The sequence below is a fragment of the Glycine max genome, chromosome 6 (assembly GCF_000004515.6).
Source record: "Glycine max cultivar Williams 82 chromosome 6, Glycine_max_v4.0, whole genome shotgun sequence".
Lineage (NCBI taxonomy): Eukaryota > Viridiplantae > Streptophyta > Magnoliopsida > Fabales > Fabaceae > Glycine > Glycine max.
The window spans coordinates 520,600-543,085 of NC_038242.2; the positions used below are offsets into that span (position 1 = coordinate 520,600).

Sequence of the window (22,486 nt, forward strand, 5' to 3'; positions counted from 1 at the left end):
TAGAGCAGGGACGTTGTGTTATGGACTCAATGTTTGTGTGTATGGTAGGAATGGGCATTACAAGAAGTGCTTGACTTGTATGATGAGATGTTGGTGGAAGGAATCAGACCGGATGGAATAGCATTCTTGACAGTGATCTCAGCTTGTGGTCACACTGGCCAAGTTCATGCTGGTATCAAGTACTTTGAGTGTATGGCTAATGATTTCATGTTAGATCCTGGTCCAGAACATTACAGCTGCCTGGTTGATTTGCTTTGTAGGGCTGGTGAATTGCAGAAGGCGTGGGAATTGCTGAATGAGACACTCTATAAGGGAATGGGAAATTGTACTGTGTCCATGTGGGGAGCACTACTCAGTGCTTGTGTGGATCGTGGGGATTTAGACCTTGGCAAATTGGCAGCTGAGAGGGCCCTTGAGTTAGATCCCCAAAATGTTGGGATATTAATTATGCTATCAAATCTGTATGCCCGGTTTGGTATGTGGGAGGAGATCGGTCACTTGAGGGTATTGATCAAAGCAAGAGGGCTAAGAAAAGATGTTGGATGCAGTTGGGTTCAGGTGAGTGAGTAGTTGAATAGGTTTTAAGAGGTATATGTATCCTCTCTAGTTGCTTCACCCCTGTAAAAACAAGAGAGAAAACACAAGATTCAAATAGGTCTGCACACAAAATTGGTGGGAGAAGATCTATTTTGTACTTCTATTTTAAATCTTGATGACGGGTCTCTACTTCAAATTCTTAAGATGACCACATCTCAAGTCACAACAAAAAAATGAAAGGAAGAACTTACATCTTTCTCTTGTTGTGAATTTCGTTGCTTGCTTCTTTATCTTCTCTCGCAGTAAGTTCCGTTAGATGAGTAAATCTCAGAAAAGGACATTTTTGGGAAAATAAATACAAAAGGAGGTATGTTATCAGTAGTGGGAGGTATATATAACAACTGCCTAATGATAGCCCAACTAGACAGCAAAACATGGTCAAGAAATAAAAAACTAGGAAGCCTCATCTTTCAGATATGAGTATACATGATTGAGAAGGGAAGAACTTTCATCACTATCTCAATTTCAATTCAAATATGGATTTGATTGACACTCCATGTTCTCAGAAATATTTATCATCTGAAAAAAGGAAAAAATGGAGTTCTTATCTAAAAATATGCGTTGAAAAAGGATAGATGTATAAAACCTTTCAACAAGATAATATTTTTTCAACTCTCTCAAAATAGAACCTATTCCAAACATCATACAGTCATGCTCCAACCTAAATAATTAGCCCACGTACTCTTTCCGTGGTATCTTCTCAAGAATAATTTTACGTCCTTTATATGCAACGCTTGGAAGACATAATAAAAGGGAAAGGGGGAAACAGAAAGAGAGAAGAGAGAAGATGGAGTAGTGATATTCATCAAATCGTCTACCTCGTTTTGGAGTGGAAATAAGAAAAAGATAGACGAGTAACAAGAATCTTAAAATAAAATATTTAAGAACTAAAATATATCAATAATAAAATCCATAATTTTAACTTTATTATTATTCAAATTATTTAATTATTATACTAATTGATATATATATATATATATATATATATATATATATATATATATATATATAAAGAAATTATATCATCCAACCCGAACCCAATTTGGCTTTTTTATGTTGGGGAAATACTTAAACCCAAACTCAATTAAAGGTGACCATTTTTTCCTATAAAAATGAGTAAGATACCACAAACTAGATTTAAGGGTAAATTGTAATTTTGGTCCTTCATAACTTTTAATTTGTAATTTTAGTCCTCTTATTTTTAAATTAAGATATTTAATTTTTTTATTTTTCAAAATAATTAATTTTGATTCTTTCATTAGTTCATCATTCAAAGTTAATCGTCGATTTAAATTTAACATGTTAATGTTGTCCTAAAACTCATACAGGCTGTTGATGACGCTTATTTGAAAAAAAAAAAAGTGTCTAAATAGGAATTGAGTGCACGATCCTTTATTCATAAACAAAATAATAGACGATTAACATTTCTTTTGTTTAATTAACTATATTAATATTATTTTTTGGATAAATAGTCACTTTTATCCCTCAATGTGTAATTCGCTAACAAATGCATTCCTGAAAGATGAAAATACAAAATTTAGTCTCTCAAAGTGTAAAAAGTGCGATAAATATGTTCTGCCGTTAACTTCATTCCGTTACCGTTAATAAAATAGCCTACGTGGCATGGAGGGACAAATTTATCACTGAAATGATTATTTTTTTAACTTTTTATCTTCTCACCCTGCTGACAAATACGTCCTTGAAAGATTAAAATATAAAATTTAGCCTCTGAAAGTATAAAAAGTGCGACAAGTATATCCAGACGTTAATAATAGATCGTGACTAAGTATTATTATTATTATTATTATTATTATTATTATTATTATTATTATTATTATTATTATTATTTGTTTATAATTTACTGCTCTTATTCGTTTAATACTTATGTAATATATTTTTTAATTTTTTTTAATATATATATTTTTATTATTTTGATTTCCTTCTTAAACCTTAATCTTTGTTGTTAAAAAAACTTTATCTTATACCTCATATTTAGATTGAAAATAATACGTCAGAAATCTTGAGTAGAAAAAATATAATTGGCCACAGGACCAAATTTATTTATTTATTTATTTTTAAAGGAGAATTTAATCAACTATTTTTTTAAAAAAAAACAAATCTTACAAAATTTAAACTAGATAAAGCTAAAGTAAAAGTATAAGTCTTTTTTTCTTAATCAATAATGTATATATATATATATATACACCTCAAATATGAAAGAATCCATTGGATAAATCTTATGTGTTTTCATTCGAGACAAAACTTATTATACATAATCTGGATGAAATGAAAACAATTACTAACAAATAAAGAACCCAACTAAATTTAAATAAAAAATACAATAATGTTCAAACTAATAGAGAGGTTAACTTTAAAACAAAACAAAAAATACTAATACAAAGGTTTATTCTTTGTCTTTGGAACGTAGAGTTGTATCTCTCGCTGATTTAGGAGTTGTAATAACCTTGCATCTATGACATGATACATAATAAAGATTAATGATTAATTGAAGAAACAAAAAATTTCAAGAAATAAAAGGCTTTCATTTTTTTAAATGGTAATTATGGTATAAAAAAATTGAGTTACCATTTAAGAAAATGAAAGCCTTTTATATTTGAGGTATATATATATTATTGATTAAAAAAAGACTTATAATTTCACTTTAACTTTATCTAGTTTAAATTTTGTGAGATTTGTTTTTTTTTTAAGTTGATTAAATTCTCATTTTAAAATAAATAAATTTGATTATGTGGTCGGTTGTATTTTTTCTACTCAAAATTATTGATATATTATTTTCAATCTAAATATGAGGTATAAGAATATTTTTTTAACAGTAACGATTAAGGTTTGACAAGGAAATCAAAATAATAAAAATATATATATTAAAATAAAATTTAAAAAATATATTGCATAAGTATTAAACAAATATGAGTAGTAAATTATAAACACACAATAATAATAATAATAATAATAATAATAATAATAATAATAATAATAATAATTAGTCACAATCTATTATTAACGTCCGGATATATTTATCGCACTTTTTATACTTTCACAGATTAAATTTTGCATTTTTCATCTTTCAGGGACGCATTTGTTAGGGGGAAAATGGGAAGATGAAAAGTCAAAAAAATATTATGACAAATATGCTCATATGCTGACAATCATTTCAACGATAAATTTGTCCCTCCATGTCATGTAGACTATTTTACTAACGGTAATGAAAGAAGTTAACTATTTGTCGCGCATTTTTGAGGGACTAAATTTTGTATTTTCATCTTTCAGGGATGCATTTGTCAGCGAATTACACATTGAATGACAAAAGTGACTATTTACCCTTATTTTTTTATCTACCATTAGACAAGATTTATTAATTTTACTTTATATCATTTTATATGTTTTTATTTTAAATAGTTTACATATTTTTATTTATGTTTTACCAATTTATAATTAAGTTTCATAAATTAATATGCAAATTTGTACATATTTTTAAAAAATTTATTTTAATATACAAATTATTTTTACTCAAATTATGTACATAATATTATTCACAAAAAAGACAATAAAAAAATTGTTTTGTTTAATTAACTATATTATTATGTATCATCACTCAAGTGTTATTATTTTTCTTCATATTATCAAAATTTATAAATTAAAAAATATTTAATATATAAATATTTTTATTTTACGTAAATAATTTTTATTATTTGAAAAAAAAAATTCTTAACTTATAACACATATAAAATAATATTAATATAGTTAACTAAATACAAATTTGTTAGTGATTTATTATCTTATTCATTAATAATTAATAAATAGGCATGAGTTTAATTCCTATTTAAATATTATTATTTTTTAATTTATTTAAAAATAGAAAGACTAAAATCGTAAATTTAAAAGATTAAAATTATAATTTAGCCTAGATTTAATAGCATCTCCGATCAATTAATTCATAGCTTTAAGAAGAGTTGTGTTAAAATAAAAAAATAAAAAAAAAATAAAAAAAAAAGCTTTAAGAAGAGTTGCCCACAATACTTTGCGATGGGATACATTAATATTTCCTTGAGTGCGTACAAACATGAGTGCACTTTGATTAAAAAAGAATGAAGTAGAGGAATCCTTAGGTACATAAAAATCAGTTGTCATACATCATAGCCGGCCCCATTTCTAACTGGATGCAAAGCCGGGTCTGCCGCAAGGCCAATGAGTCTGTGGCGGTAGCCTCAAATTTATGTTCTTGATTTTTTAGGTTTCACGTATAGGTTTATTATTTTTTATTTAATTTATTTGATAATAAATTTTATTATATTACATGTACCTACTTTATTAGTGAAATTATACAATTTAAAAATATGTATATACATAAATATTTTTATAATTGTCAAAAGAAAATTTTAAAAATTATTTTTATATTAAATTTGATATCAAACAATATTGTGAGATCATGATTGAATGGTCATAGGATGAGATATTAAACTACTTGATTATCAAATTTTAATTAAAAAGAATAAAATATAATTTTTGTCTTCTATTTTTTCAAATAAATAATTTTAATTTCTTATTTTTAATTAAAACATTTTTTTTTCACTTTAAAAAAATTCATGATTTTAGTTTTTATTTTTTATTTGAAAATTTTTGTTTTTTAAATTTAAAATAATTTAAAATTCTAATTCCGTCACTAATTTTAATCGTTGACTATATATTTTTTTTAAAAAAAAAAAAATATATATATATATATATATATATATATATATATAAATTAAATTTATTAATAATTAGATAATTTGAAAAATATTTTGTCACATAACTAATAATTTAGATACAGGGGCTAAAAACATGAATTTTTTGAAAAGAAAGGCAAAATATTTCAATCAAAAAATAAAAATAAAAATTACAAATTTTTAAAAAATGATTGCACAAGACTCAACATAAAATTTACCTAAGGCATTAGAATTGGTAGACAGGGTGATGGGTGTACATATAAAAATTACAACTTATCTGATGTCCATTTCTCATTGGCATAAGATGGTCCCCGATGTACATTTCGCAGACGTCATTTCAGTGTATATACCCAACCCGTTGTTTATGTGGTTCCTATATTTCCTTAGGAAATTAGGAAATGAATTCCATCTCTACGAAATCTGTACTAATAAACAATTCATATTCCCAATATATAAAAGAAAACAAAAACCTACTTGCCATAATCAACTTTATCCATTGAACAAATCTTTCCTTTATCCAAAATCTCCTACTGTCTTTTCCAATCCCATATGTACGAAATATATTAATTAGACTTCAACAATAATATTATTCGACAACAATAATATTATTTGAGTATAATTTTCTTTCCAATATAATTAATATTATTATTTTATGAACTTAACTTTTGTATATTATTTGTGTGAAAAAAAATTATATTATCAACTAATGAAAAATGATTGTGGATATGAATTTCAATACAATTTATAGTATTATTAAAACTTGTGCACTTTTGTACGGTAATCTTTGGAAATGGATCCTCTTTGTTTCCTTTTTCCACCGTTTTTATAAGCTTTTGGGGAAATTAAGAAAATGAAGATGATAACATTTTATTGGGAGTAATGTTTATTTTCACAAAAGCCTATAATAAAAGAAATGGAGAGAAAAAGAAATAAAGATGATCAAAACCCATAATCTTTTATCACATCAAGTTCCATTACAAAAATAAATCATTTATACTAATAAAACATCTGAATCATATTATCACCATGTTTTAATTTATTTGTTCAGTAACATTGATTTGTTATTTCTAATTTTTCGGTCTTTTCTAAAAATATTTTTTAAATAAATATTTTTAAAATTTTAAATAACATATTTTTATTTTTATTTCTTTAAAAATAAAAATAAAAAACACTCAAATCAGACAAATCAGACATTATTTTAATTTCTTAACTTAAGAGTACAAATTAGCAAGACTCTTAAATGTATTAGTAATTGTTAACTTTCTTTTATATCTCTAATTTATTGTGAAGTTTATTAATTATCATTAAAAATATTACTCATTTCCCACGAAATGAAATGAATACATTTATTTAATTTATTGTGAAGTTTAGTAATTGTGAAGTTTAATTATTAATTTATATGTGGATTACGTATTTGCTTCTTATTTCTTAAACATTGAAAAATTCCTTTCTATTTTATAGATATACTACATAAAATACCTTTACATTAGCCAAAAACCTGAAATATTAAATACTTAAATAAATGATAAAAAGTTTTAAAAAAATAACATTCAAATGAAATAAGAAAATAAAGTACAATTTCATGTCTTTAAAATAACCAGAATTATTTTTCAGATTGTTATAAAAGAAGTCAATAAAATTAACCACACAAAATATTAAAAATTAGAGCAAATAATTTTTTTTTTATTTATAGGTTTAATTACATTTTTTATCCTATTTTTTTGTACTTTTTGACAAATTTTATTCCTACCAAATTAATTTTTTACATTTTACTCTTAAATTTTTTAAAATTCTAATTTCGTTGAGTTGATTTAGTGTGTTGACATAGTTGTATTTTATATCTCAACTTTTTATTTTCTTAGAATTTTACTCTGAATGTTTTTACTTTTTGAAAAATTTAATCTCTATATTTTTATTTTTTAACAAATTGTATTCTCAAATTTTATTCTTATATAAACATATCATGTCAACTCAATGATAGACAATAAAATTTACGATTTTTTTAGAAAATATGGATAAAATGCGTTAGATTAATTGTTGGGATAAATTTATAAAAAAAATTAGGAGTAAAAAGTATAATTGGGTATTATTATTATTTATTTATTAAATAATTAATTTACAAATTTAGTTTTGTTCGCTCAAAATTTCTTAATAAAAAATGTACTTTTATGAAAATCTCTTTCATCGCTCTCCCTCACCTTCAACTAAATTGTTAGCTAAGCACTAAGCAGTAAGCACCCAGTCGCAAAAGAACAAAGTCACAAAAGTTAATTCTTTTTGGTACATCAAGGTTCAAGGGGCGAATATAATTCGGAACAGAAGGTTGCAAGAGCACATGGGTGGTTCCACTAGGGATTCAAATTTGAGAGGAAGTCTATTCTCTTGACTGAGGTTGGAGAAGCCCGTATCACCGTTCCAAATTTGACTTACTTGTACTTTTAAATAATTATTATATAATAAGATATTAGCTACGTTTTAATTTAAGTTAAACAATATATTGTCGGTGCAGATGGTTTTACACTACAAAACATTATTCTTTCTATAACTTTTATGGTAATTATTATCAAAATTAATAATTTTTTTCTCCAAAGAATCAAAATTAACAAACTTATCTTATCATACGTACATACTAATTTATAATTAGATAATAATAATATAAAAAACATTTACACTACCGATGCATATATTATTTTCTCCTCAAACATTTACACTAGCCAATGTTATTATTATTATTTTAAAAAATGATATTGCTTTTGTTACTTAAGGTCATTAATTTATTGAGAAGAAGAATGTTTAATACTTAAAAAACCACAAGTCAATATAATTGAGATCAATTTATTTATTTATTTAATTTTTTTAGTGTTCGTCAAAGTACATTTTTATATACTTTATGTTCCTAAATTAAATTTATGGATTTAAATTAATGTTGTGAATTAAGAAGTTTGAGATTTTTTATTTATTTTTTTTTCATTTTGACAGGTCATTGCTAGGTTTTTAACCCATTTTGAACGGGACGATCAAGACTTTCAATCCACCAAAGATGCATGCTAGCACGCCTCGATCCATTTTTGGATGGGCTAATGGCAAAACCGGTCAAAATGTTTTGCCACCCTAGTCCTAGTGGTGGAGGTTAAGATAGATGTATAAGAATTAAAGTTTAATTCTCACTGTGGTTATTATAAAAAAAAAAAAATCTATTCTGACCGATAGTATTTAATATATTAAATTAAAAAACACTATACTTATAATTTTGTAACTTTAAAGTCATAATAACTTACAAAATAGTATCTTAACGACTTAATCTTCTTAACTAAAAGTTGAAAGCTCTGACTTTTTACAAAAACAATTTTAACATTTTCATCTTTGTATATATGTACACAAGGTACATAGATGGATGGTAAAGTTATTAAAAGTCGTTGTAACCATATCATGAGGCCCTTTAATTACCTCACTATGTTGTCTTGGCAAGAGGATTTTGGGGTAAGTGTAACATGGCTTTCATGTGCCAAATGAAAGGTAAAGTCCCTATCAACTTAAAAGAATATCCCTTATGTTGAATTACTCTGCTTAGCACATATGTTGGTGAAAATGGATGAGCTTTCCAATCTTTTCCATTTTAAATTCATTTTTTTGTCCAATTAATCTCATTCACAGAACATGAAGTCTCTGTAAGGAAGATGAGATCCACTAAACTAGCTAGTTTCCCATTAGAACAAGAGGAAGAAAAAAAACTATAGTTTAATATGGAAATATTTCATGACCTACTGCCATCCTTAAAATCTCACTTTAATTTCTTCTATCCCTAGATGATAATGAGAATAAATAATTAATGCAGTTGAATCATGCATGAATTCATCGGATGAGCTTTGAAAGTATATTTTAACTTGGGTATTTTGTGCTAGTTTTAATTTTTAAACAAGAAAAATTTCGAGGTGTTAGAATTTGTCCCTGTGAAGTTGTGTGTCATCCTAGAGTAACATTATCATTGTTTGGCATTGAAAAACACAAACACTTCAGGACAAATCACAGAAAATTCAGGACACTGCCGTATACGAGTCACTTAGCTTTCGAAGATCACTTTTTCAGCCTTGGAAACGTGGTAAAAAGCAGCAAAATGAAGGCAGGGTAAGCCAATGTATATTAGTATAAATTTGATATAGATTTCTGTCTGGTTATAATTTTTGTATATAGTGTTGGTTGTTTTAGGCAGGACCACATGGGGAAGCCTGCAGTTTTGAGACACCTATTTCTAGTAGAAAACATTGAAGTAGTGATATGTAGGTTGAGAAATTGACAAGCAAGAAATAGCTTTTATTACCACATTTGTTATACTTTGATCCTATCCCTTTTTTTGTTTTCCGCTCGAGCAATTAATATGAATGCCTTCCAAAGAAAAGAACCATCCAGGCAACCAACCACGTTGAGCATGACCTCTCAAAATCCATGTTCATACATATTCAAAACTTACACGACAGCTTAGCTTGTTTTGTCATGCTTTGCTCTCTTGATCAAACCTTTAAATAATCAGAATACAGACATGTGCAATTACTAGGTATATACATATAGCCATATAATACTCAAATTCTTGTTCAATTATTCGTGCAATTGGAAGATGGTGAAGCATTTTCTTGAAAAAAGAATAGAACAAAACTTGGTTATGGCATTATAAGTGTTATTAGTACTATTAATAAGTATTAATCAAAATCAATGGTTCATCTCAATAATTGTCTTTTTCGTCTCAATAATTGATTGGTAGCGATTACTGAGCTAAATCTTAATTTTGATTGAAGTATAAAAACAATGTATATGATGATACTATATCTAATCTAAGTATAATACAAACAAATACTGATCAGTGCATCATAATTTTCTTTAATTTCTTTGTCTGCCAAAATTGTTGGAAAATTGATACAAACTCCTTGTGTCCCTAAATATTATTTGGTATGGAGCTTTACCGTGTTGGTCTTGTACTCTCGCAATCTCTGACAGTTGAGGTTTATCCATGTGTCCAATTCTCCATGCAGATTAATTAACTGTTGGTATGATATTGAAAAAGATCGAAGAAATGGGAATGCAAAAGATCAATTATATGAGGCTAACAATTTGGTATGAAATGCGTATTATTTCATTTGAAGGTAAAGTAACGAATAACGATCGATATATATACTACTGAGGTCAAAATCTGGAAAGGAGTAATTAGCAGCACATGGGTTTCTGCAAAGTTGGTTTTGTTTGCATTGAGTCTAACGTCTGATTCAACTTAATTCCACGTGTCATTCATTCATCAGATCACAGTATCATAAAACCAACAATCAGAAAAGCCACATCAATACCATCACCAGGTTGTACCGGTGAGTACTTGTATTCAGGTGGGGAGAGTTACAAGCGCACTGGTGAGTGAGCATTGTATTCTCATGTGTAGGATTGCATTCAAAACCTGGGGAATGTAATTAGTAAAATATTTTTTACATTTTTATTTTTTCCATTTATGTTTGTCACATTATTTTTATTCTCTCAGTCTCGTTATAATTGTATAAGATAAAAATAATTATTTTAAAATAATTTTATTTTTATTTTTTTAATATAAAATTAATTATATTTTTTACAATTCTTATAATATTAATGGTGAATATCAAATTATAATTTTTCTATGTCTATATCTATCTATATATATATATATATATATATATATATATATATATATATATATATATATATATATATATATATATATATATATATATATATATATATATATATATATATATATATATATATATATATATATATATATATAATGGTGGAAAGTCTTGATTTTTACGTCTTTAATTTGTGGGAATAGATGCGCACAAATAAACGTAAATTTATCACCCTGTTGTAACAACAAAATAAAATAGTGACTGATCTAAATCTGATCATATATAGCCAAAGTGGTAAGGGTCGGTGGGGTTTAGGGGTGCAATATAGGCCACAAAATAAAATTAGTATTACATATAAATATAAATATATATATATATATATATATATATATATATATATATTATCATCATATATGCAGAAATACTAATATTTATTCTAATTGGAGTGCATTAATATTTAACAAAAAATATTAGACTATAAAATTATTGATTGTTTTATTTTTCAAAATTTAATTTAAGAATATTGTGATATTTTATCATTTAATTTTAAAAAATAAAAATAAAATATTATTTTCTCTCAACTATCTATTTTTCATGATTCTCTTATATATATATATGAGAATTTTTATTTTTAAATTAAATGATAAATTACAATAATGTCTTTGAATTAAATTTTGAAAAATAAAATATTCAATAATTTTTTAGTCCAATTTTTGTGTTGAATACTAATGCACACTAATTAGGATAAATATTAGCATTCTTTATATATATATATATATATATTACACAATCCTTCATATTAATTAATACATTAGCTTAGCTTTTTTTTTCCTATTTTTCACTATTCCTCAAGTAGGTTGTGCTTATTAATTTTATAAACAAAACATGTATTTTTAATCAAACATGAGCATAGACATTACCCATTTTTTTATGTAACAATAGTAGTTTTTGTGCACCTAGACCTATACACTTTTTTTTTTACCGAAGACGTATACACTTGTTAGTTGTTACTAATACTTTTGTTTTTGAAAATAAATTAATTTTACTTTTATCTTCTTCATTTTTATGTCTAAAAAAAAAAGGATAAAATGTAATAAGTATAAGATTTTATGAATTTGTCATTCAGGGAGAGTATGTCTCTAGAAAACCAAAAATTACCGTGAAAGAGAAGGCAATCGAGTAATTAAGGGTTACGGTGGTAATAGACCGTGTATATCAGTATTTCGTCAGGAGTGTGCATATTGTATAAGTCACTGGAGAATGTTTGTTAGACTAAAATACATTCTTTTCTTTAGTCGTATACTAAAATACTTAATTTCTTTCTCTCTTATCTTAATTTTTCCGCAAATTATACTTACAACTTCTACGATTTCGTATAATTACACAATTTTTTTCTGCTAATAAAAAATATTTTTTCTCAACATTACAAGGGCAATGCTGCGTACAATATCCCTCCTTCATACTTTTGCATGGATAATGGGGTATGAAGTTTTTTATTACAAACAAAAGAGGTTGCTATAAATGTTAAAAAAATTGTGCAATTTCACAAAACATCATAAGTGATTAGTATAATTAACTCAAAATTTTCTTGTTTGATATTCTAGATTTAAAAAGTTTAATTTCGATCAACTAGATAATAAAAACTAGCGTACCCCATTGTTCAGAGGCTCTTCGCTATGCGAAGGTATGGGGGAGGGATATTGTACGCAGCCTTACCCTTGCAAATATATGATAAATTATGAGAGATACCACTCTTGCAAGTGTTTATTAATTATGTTAATCAAAATAAATACAGCTAGCATCCAAGAGTTTGATTATATTTTAAATTGTATCTTTCCACATATGAATGAAATGAAGTAATTATGTTTTCTTTTTAAAAAATACAGCTAAAAAAGTGACAAAATAATAAATTTAGTCTATTAGAGATGTTTTAAGAAATTAAAATGAGACTTTAATTTTAAACTAAAAAAATGAGTGACCAAAATATTTGTAATCTTTATTAACTAAGTAAAATTAATGTTTTATAATTTTTTAATTAAAAGATATTTAAGACCTTGTTAGAAAATAAAGTTTGAAATATTTTTTTGGTCAAATAAAATTATTAAAAACATCATCAAATCAAACCTTAAAAAATAAAGCCTACTCACTTAAAATAGATAATATTTAAAAAATAGATTCCATTGATGGATTGAGGTTTTATAAAGGTGAATGAATGTAGTTGATGTAATTGTGAGTGAGGGTGTGAGATAGGGTCCATGTCAACGTTGGCATTGGGAGAACTAACATAGAACAGTGAAGACCAGTGGTTTGGTTCCCACCATGTCCTTACACAAATACACATACCCCAAAACACCCGTGGGCTACCCTTTGCCCCCACACTCCACATGAACCCTCTGCTTCTGTCTCTCTCTGCCTCTTCATAAATACACCCATCACCCATTCTTTTCCCACCACTTTCCAATTCTCTTTCTCTAAACATGGCCATTAGAAAATCAAACAAGACTACTTCTCAAACCACAGTCCTCAAGCAAATCCTCAAGAGGTGTTCCAGCTTAGGAAAGAAAAACGGGTACGATGATGATGGTCTCCCTCTCGATGTCCCCAAAGGCCATTTCGCTGTCTACGTTGGACAAAACAGAAGCAGATACATTGTACCCATCTCGTTTTTGACTCACCCCGAGTTTCAGTCTCTCCTTCGACAAGCTGAAGAAGAATTTGGTTTCGATCACGAAATGGGTCTCACTATTCCATGTGAAGAAGTTGTTTTCCGCTCTCTAACATCCATGCTAAGATGCTAGATATATATATATATATTATATTCTGCTTATTGCTTGAAGGAAGAAAAGATCGAAGGTGGCCAAGATGAAGCTGCTTTTGCTTCTCTTTTTTTTTAACATCGATCTCTCTTCACTTCATCAGTACCCTAGTCATTGTGTTCCTCATCGATCAGTTCGCCATCTAGTTCTTTTTTGGTCCCATTTTTTTTTTCTTTTGTTTTTTGAACAGCCCCATTTGGGTTCTTATGTTCATCATGTGACTCTAACTTTTGTCCCCATAAGTATTTCTGGGGTGAAAATTGTATAAAGGGTTTGTCGTTGAGATTTTCCTCACAGAGGTTCTACATACTATACCCTGTGAGAGAAGTTGGTTTTTTTTCCCAATGAAAGCTGGGATGTTTGTAGTGATTGCCTCCTCTGTTTCTCTCTATATCTCTTGTTCTGCAAAATATCATACGCTATTGAGATTTGTGCCTATGCATTTTTTTTATATCAACTGTGCCTGTGAATATTTGTACTTCATATTGTATTGTACTCAATATAAAAAGGAATAATTCATAAACGTAAATAAAAAAAGGTTTAATTTCCATGCACACAAAGTAAAAAAAATTACCAACAAATAAAAAAATTCATTATTAATATAATATTTAAAATAATTATTATAAAAGTCAATAATTTAATATAAATATATAGAGAAATTGAATAAATATATAAAGAGAGTGTGATTTGTGATTGTTTAGACAACAGTATAAAAAAAATTATATTGCTTACAAGAATAAAAGGTAGAAAAAGAAAGTAGTAAACGTGAAAATTAATATGATTAAAGAGATAGTTAAAAATTCCTTTAAAAAAGAGATAGATAAAAAAATTAAAAAAAATAATAAAGACTTGTTTATAATTTTTCTTTATTAAAAAGAGAGACACGAGAGCATGCATAGCTTGTCAGAGAACGTGCTGTACTTAAGTGTACGGATCATCTGGTCTCAACTTTTAAATTAAAGACCGGATAGAATGCCCCACATCGTATGAATACCATATTAAGGAAGAATAGGTCCAATCTCGTAAATGAAGCAATATAAAATCACGGTTTTTTTTTCTGAATATATATATAAAATCACGGTAGGTTTGCTTAAACAATAATACAAGTCCGCATACTATTTATAAAAAATATATATATAATAAACTTAATGTCTATCCACCAATAATTTTACAATAAAATTATCATATCATTTAATCATAAATTATAATTTAAATTATTTTAAAACAATTTAATTCCACATATTTTATAGAATATTTATAAAATCAAGGTAGATTCATAAAATTTGTTTATTTTTAATAAATTTTAACTAATAAAAAATATATTTGAAAGAGTGTATCATACAAGGTGTTATTGGTATTTTTCTACCCAAAAATCTACTTAGGAAAAAAGAGAGAATTATTTTTAGGAACATTTTTTTTTCTTTCCTTTTCTCTTTAATTTAATTTTGATTTTTTTTCTCATTTTATTTCCTTTCTTCTTAACCAAGGGAAGAATTAGATTGTTCCACTTATCCAAAAGATCTTCATTTAACTTACAGTATACGCCCCTCCATCGCTGTTTGTTTGAGATTTAAATTGTTTTCTTGGTAAGAAAAAATGTTTTATAATTGCTCTATATTTTGTTTGGAAAAATTGATCAAAAACAAAAAAAAAACTTCTTTAATGTACAAATATTAATTTTGCTCCGTCTCATATATCTTGAACATTATGAGATAAGAAACAAAAACATCCTAAATCCCGTTGGTTAATCTGGTCCCGTTAGATTACTATTTTTTATAAATTAATGCATAGCTAAACAACTTGGTCACATGATTTTTGTCACTGTTCTTTCCCCAGTTTAACTTTTGTTGGTGCATAAATAAATCAAACAGGTTGAGTGTTCACCAATTAAATTGTATAAATTTTGAATGTATAAATACACCAAACTATTCTCACACAAAAAAATATACCGAACTATAAATTTAATGCATGAATTTGTAATGTATAGGGTGTATTAGATATACGTTGAAATACAATATAAATAGAATAATATAAGATCAATACTTAAATTACAAGACAATTTATTATGTACATTATTTGGTGGATAAATAATGAATAATATAATAATTTACTGTTATATATTTTCAATATTAATTATCTAAAGATAAATAAAAAATTATAAAATATTGTAGATTATATATTTTAATATATATTATAGATATTATATATAAAAAAATATTATACTACATAAAATATAATATATAAATATTTTTATATAGAGATAAAGAAAAAGGATAATGTTTAAGTTACTTAATGTGTAATTGGTTGAGCGATGACAGAAATAGTTTTGAATGAAAAAGTAATGAAATTTATTTTGCATGTTTTTTATTATAATAACAGCATAGGAATAAAATTCATATAATTTTTTCATCTAATGTAAAATTTATTCAATTTATTTTAATTTAGAACCAATTTTAGACTCAAAATAAATTTGGACACTTTATCATATGAAACTAAACATATAAATTTTATCTTATATCGTTTTTTTAAAACAAAATCAATTCTCTAACATCTAACATGAAATTAAACATATACTTTTAGAGATTTTTTTTACTAGTAATAGGCTCTAGGGCAGAGTTGTGCGTGAGATCGGGTTAGGCAAAATTTCTTCCAGGTTGAAAATTTTATGACTCATCCTAGTCTTATAGCGGGCCAACTAGACAATTGGCCTAATTAGCTCTAATTACAAATAAATTAAATATATTTAATATATAAAATCTTAATTATATAAATTTATAAAAATAAAATTTAAAATAATTTATTGGAGAAGGCCTTAAAGGCCTAATATTTTGCCGGCCAAAATTTTACTGGTCCAGCATTTTTTTAGGCTAGATTCTTACATTTTAGAGCTTAGTCCCAACCTTAATTACAAATTATTTGAGTTGGGTTCAAATTTTTAGCTCTAGTAGTAGAGAATATCTGTGAAATTTATCTTTCAAAAAGAGAAGAGAGATTGGGCTGAGAATCCATAAATCTGAGAGTATTATAATAGTGAGAGTTTTTTTTTTTTTTTTAAGTTAAACATGATTAATAGATAACATATTTTTTAAGAGTATTATTATTTGTTTGACTCTAACTAATCTGTAAATGAATTTTAATATTTTAGAGGATTAATCATTAACTTTCGGCAAATGAATACTCTAGTTCTTAAAAAAATATTCTAATTTATAATATAAAGGTTAATTAAACTGATAAACTGTAAATTAACTTCAAAATGTCAAAGAAAGCACTATGCTTATACATTCAAAGTGTCTCAACATCACATGTAATTCGAACCACATTCCAATACCATGACGTGTGTTTGATTTTGTCAATAAAATACATTTTACCAACATCACATCCAATATGGATAAGCAACTAATAGTTACTTCAAGAAGACATGAGTCAAGATCTTAGAAGGCGCATCCAAACACAGAGAGGGTAATAGGATAGACGGAAAAGCTACAGATTATCAATAGCATTTATATATTTTAACGTGCTTATGTCTTTATGACTATTCCAAAGACACGCTAATCTTGGGTTTGCAGGTGGTATCCCCTCCCTCACCTCTATCGTGTCAACCATACACTAAGGGTAATGTTATCCAAAAAAATAATCTGAAGTTATCATAGTATATAAGTTTTTTTGATTGGTATAAACCAAAAATATCTTTTATAGAGATAAATTTATCCAAATCAAAATTACTATAGATGGCAAAATTATTTTTAAAATATTTAATGTGCTTATATATTCAAGACTTCGAACTCAAATTAGTTATTAAATTGAAACAATCTTGTATCATGTGATTCACAATCAATAAAATAACATGCAAGTTGATGCAAGAGAAAGTGCAATATTGCGATGCTTCGAAGTTACAAATAAATTTTAAAAAGTAAATCTATATAGATTATCTCACATATTTTCGTACTTTTTAGAAAGAAACCAAAAGAGAGGGGGTTTCAAACTATGAGGGGGAGTGGTAGCACATTATAAAAATCATCATTCGCATTAATTAAAGGCAAAGCAGCAAGTTGCATGAAAACAAACATTTGAAAGGAACTGGTCTTCCTTTTGCAGAGAAGGACCAGCTGAGAAACAAAGGCTGCCTCTGGTTAGATGGTCCTATCTTCATTATTAATGCTTCTTTCTTTTTGTTTCTTTTCGTTTTAGCCACGTAGGGAATCTGCCATTCACAACTATTCTATAACTGCCTCACCAACTCCCTTAGCCCCAAAAGAATATCTTCTGCTCTCCAAGATCCAATTTTGTTTTTCCTTAATTCAGAAATAAATTCAAAAATCATCATCCATGATTTCTCCCTTGTTTCTTTTTTTTTCTTGCCCATGATTCTCTCCAGCATCTTGTGCTCACTCTCAAGAACACATGATTAAGCACATGTGAAGGTTTGATTTAGAAAATCATAAGTTCCATAAGCAGCAGATGTTCAGTGCTTTGTCAAAGTTAGAATCTAAATAACTAAAACGTATTGCCCTTGAGATACAATTTTTTTTGCTAGGGAAATTGTACAGTGATATGAAAGTGGCTTCATGAATAATAGTTATACTTTGCGCGTTGTCTCCTGCGTGAAGGATATATATACTTGCGATCTGTAACAAAATAAATAAATAAATATAAGGGGATTCATGAACATTTTGACAAAAACTGAAAATCAATACCACGCACGCATGATGTCCGCCTTAATCGGATTTTTCTTTCATTTTTTAACTCAGTTGAATTAATCACATACAAGGAAGCTCTTTCATAAGAAAGAAAGAAAAAAATCTTCCCAATTTTTCGTACCAAAAAACTGCGCCCCTCTTCTGGAAATATATATATATATATCCACCCTTTGTACCTCCTTTATGAGATTCTGGACTTTCCAAACACGAGGAATTTTGAAAGAAATTCCGATAAGTGTTATAATATTTCTGTAACTCTGTTTCCAATATTTTTTCTTATTCGTTGAAAAATTCATGTGAGTCTTACTTGTTTGGAAATGAAACATGTGTATTTAGCAGAATTCATATAAATTCATCCAACATAAAGAGTGTTTCAAAAAGAAAGTTTTAGCATTTCTCTCTTTAGTATTTCCAGATTGTAAATACTTTCGGATATTATTAATTTTCATGGATCTATTGCGAAAAATATTTGTGATCTACATCTACATCGATTAGGAATTTCTCTATTGGAATTTTGTCCCAAAGTGCCCCACCCATGTTCTCGCCTATTTCCTGGAAAAAGCGCATCTTGGTCTATTATATCTGTAACCATCCATACTATCCTTTACGTTGAGAATCGGACTCTTAATGCTATCCATGATTCTATATCCATCCTGTTGCTTTCATGCTTTGTAACCGGAACTTTTAATAACCTCATGTAGATTTAGTATGATGATTTATGAATAATAATAAGTTTATTTTTTAAAATTAAGTTAATTGGATTTTTTTATATCAATTTCCATTCTACCTTTAAGTCTTTCTTTTTACTAAAAATATTCATAAATTGAATAAAGTAACTTGTTTTAAACACTTTCTTGCTAAAGCAAAAAAATACCAAATTCCTTAATCAAACAAAGTATACATATATATTAAAATTTATTAAAAAAACAACTTAACTAAAAAAATCAAAGAAACAAAATCAAACAAAGTATACATTAAAATACCATAGATTAAGTTAATCATAAAATAATCAAACAATCATTCGAAATAATTACAAGTCACGTAACGTGAAACGACTTTACTGACGTTTGTGAATAATAATGAAGAGAGAAAGGATAGAATAATGGATTATATAAATTCTTGACTGATGTTTTATTAGGAGTTAGTGAGAAATTAAATTGTTATGTAAAACGGTCCCTATCTGTCTTGCTCCTGGTGTCGCCATAGAAAATAAAAGTAGTGATATCTGAACTCAATTGTTATTTTCATATTATCTTTTTGTCTTTCTAGCTTAGCTATAGCTCAATTCTCCACATTGGGCAGAGGGGAAATGAAAGGGACTCTGGATGGAGGGTGGGATGTCATTCGGCTGAAAACCATGTTGGGCTCCAAAACACATTCGGGAGAGGTACATATCGTAAGTGACTCTCCCACCATTTGCAGCATGGCATGGTGGACCTGTGAGGATACGTATTTATATAATTGAATTCACTAATTTTAATTTTATTTTTTATAATTTGTAATCACTAACTTAGTATTTTAGATGCAGGAGCAATGTTATACCATAAATTCTTAATTTCAATCTTCTTCAACAGTTCATTATTGTTTTATTTTCCGGGAGATCGATCCAGCTTAAGTACAACTTACATATAGCATTCAACGTTACACATAATATTGTTCCTTTTTCACAATGAAATTGATCTCAAACGAGAATATATAGTAGTAGAGGAATAGAATAATTCTTGAACCTGTATCACGAAATATAACAACCACAATAAAAATAATGCTTCAACACTCAATAATTAATTAAGCATTCGAAAATGGCAAATCTCGTCGTACTATATATCAAATCATCCATGATAAGTGATCAATAATATGACTTAACATAAAGCACGAAAAATGTGCCAGTTGGCTGTGGAGCTTTTTCCAAATCCTTGTCACCTACCGTTATATAACCTGTGTGGAAAATAAAATGATGGGGGAGAAAAATAAAAGAAAATGAGTGATTAAGAATATAAACCTAATAATGTTCACTTCAAAAAAAGAATATAAACCAATTAAACAAAATGTGATAAATTTTAGTTTAATATGTGAATATTATGAAGGATTGATTTCACATGAGAGGATAATTAGAAAAGAGGCCGAAGAAGTTACAGTGCGGCGGAGCCCACTGTTGGAGCGCGGGGAAGAGAAGCACGTGAGCAGACCCCACAGAGAAGCAGAGTGGTGGAACATATCAAATGCGCCCACGTGACCTGGCCCGGTTGACGGTTGTACGACCTCACAGTTAGACCACCGATTGCGGTGTACATGTTAGACAAAAGGTATCAGTATCATGCACTGGGATTCAATCATATTCAAATTTAAAAACTATTTGTAAAACTCAAGTGTGATTCAAAAATATTGTGATGGACTTTTTAACAAGCTTTAATCAATAATAAAGAGAGTGTTTTAAAAAATGAAAAAGTATATATTATAATATTTTCTATTTAGATAATGTGATACGTGAAGGTGGATTTAGTTCTATATTTATATATTAAATTTTTCCACAATTAGTTGGTGAATAAAACTTTTATAATGTATGTAAACGTCAAATTAATCACTTAGAATAAATATTTTGATTCAGTTAGTTTTTTTTTTAGTTTGAATCTTGATTAAACACTAAAAAGATATTTTTCTTTTAAGTAAAAATTGTTTATCATCGATAATAAAAAAATTGTTAATTAATATGGTAATAGAAAAAGTGATGTAGTTCAACTAATGATTGGTTGTCACTTAAATTTATTTTCATTAGTAAAATATTCATGTAAATTTATTTTAACATTTTTAAGTAATCCGTATAAAGCATGGCATTATAGCTAGCAAAATTGTTTAAGCAATTAACTCTTAATCTATTTTTAAGGAGTGTAATATTACTTTTTTTAAAAGTCATATTCACATAAATCTGTCTTTATGAACATGTTTTTAAAAGGTATGTTTGGCAACTATTTATGTTTTGTGAGTTGATTTGTGTGTAAATTTTTTTTAGACTCTATAAACTTTTAATAAACATAGAAAATTTTAGAATTTACCCTGAGTTAATGAGTTAACAAGTTAAAAAAAGTTAGACCAAAATATAAGTCATTTTAGGTAGTATGTTGTTTCGGAATAAAAAAATTCTCATATTTAATAACATCAAATTCTTTCTGAGAATAATTTACTACTATTATAACATATACAAATTATTATCTAATAATTATGCATTACTAGACTTGGTTATTTGTATTATGAAAATTATGATTTATTATTTTACTTTATTATATGATTAAAATACTTAATTAATATGTTATTTATAGATATTTTATTATTAATTTTATATGAGATGAACTCTTAAGAGTTAAGTTGACAAGTTAAATTTATAGAACTTTCACAAGTTTATTTAAACAATCAAGTTTGATAACATTTTATATATATATATATATATATATATATATATATATATATATATTCCTAAAAATCAACAATTAAGAATGTCTTTCAAAACTCGTACAAAATATGGAAATGTGATATTTCCAAATTCATTTTACTGGATGGAAATGAACTTTGATGCGTTGAATCATATGTAGTGAATTTTAATATTCTCCACTAGTTATGTGAAATTTCATGATACCGTGGTAGCTGAAGTTCCAATTGAGGCAGAGTTAGTCCCAACATTTCTAGCCTATATACTAACTATCAAACACTCATGTTGGTACTGCGGTCAAAAAAAGTTTTGCCCACTCACTATTGACATGGAAGTCCAAAAAGCGATAGGTTAGGGGTTCTTACCTTAGCGTTGCGGCGTGACAAAGGCGAAAGGGAGAGGGGTTCATGGCTTCAACGTTGAGAGCGATAGTGCGGTGCGGCGGCACAAAGGTGAAAGCACGAGAGTGGGCGGTTTCAAGGCAACAAGCTAGGTTTGGGCGCGAGAGTAAGGGGTTTCGGGCACAAAAAGTTTTAACTTTTACATTTTCTAATCATGACGGTTTAAGTCACTACTCACTACTCTCAATGTC

General features: G+C 27.3%; 2 protein-coding genes across 2 annotated transcripts in view; both read left to right on the top strand.

The window, feature by feature from the left end:
• The window catches only part of LOC100811860 (pentatricopeptide repeat-containing protein At3g12770), a 10,267-nt gene extending 680 nt beyond the window's left edge, over positions 1-9,587 (top strand). The window contains exons 2-4 of the mRNA XM_014776916.1: positions 49-558; positions 9,339-9,446; positions 9,528-9,587. Coding sequence (XP_014632402.1) covers positions 49-558; positions 9,339-9,446; positions 9,528-9,587 — 678 coding nt within the window. The remainder of the gene's footprint in view (positions 1-48; positions 559-9,338; positions 9,447-9,527) is intronic.
• Positions 9,588-13,325: 3,738 nt separating this feature from the next.
• On the top strand, positions 13,326-14,214 carry LOC100805634 (auxin-responsive protein SAUR50). The gene has a single exon (XM_003527050.5). It carries the CDS (start codon positions 13,438-13,440, stop codon positions 13,756-13,758), a length of 321 nt encoding a protein of 106 aa, XP_003527098.1. The 5' UTR covers positions 13,326-13,437; the 3' UTR covers positions 13,759-14,214.
• The last annotated feature ends 8,272 nt before the right edge of the window (positions 14,215-22,486 follow it).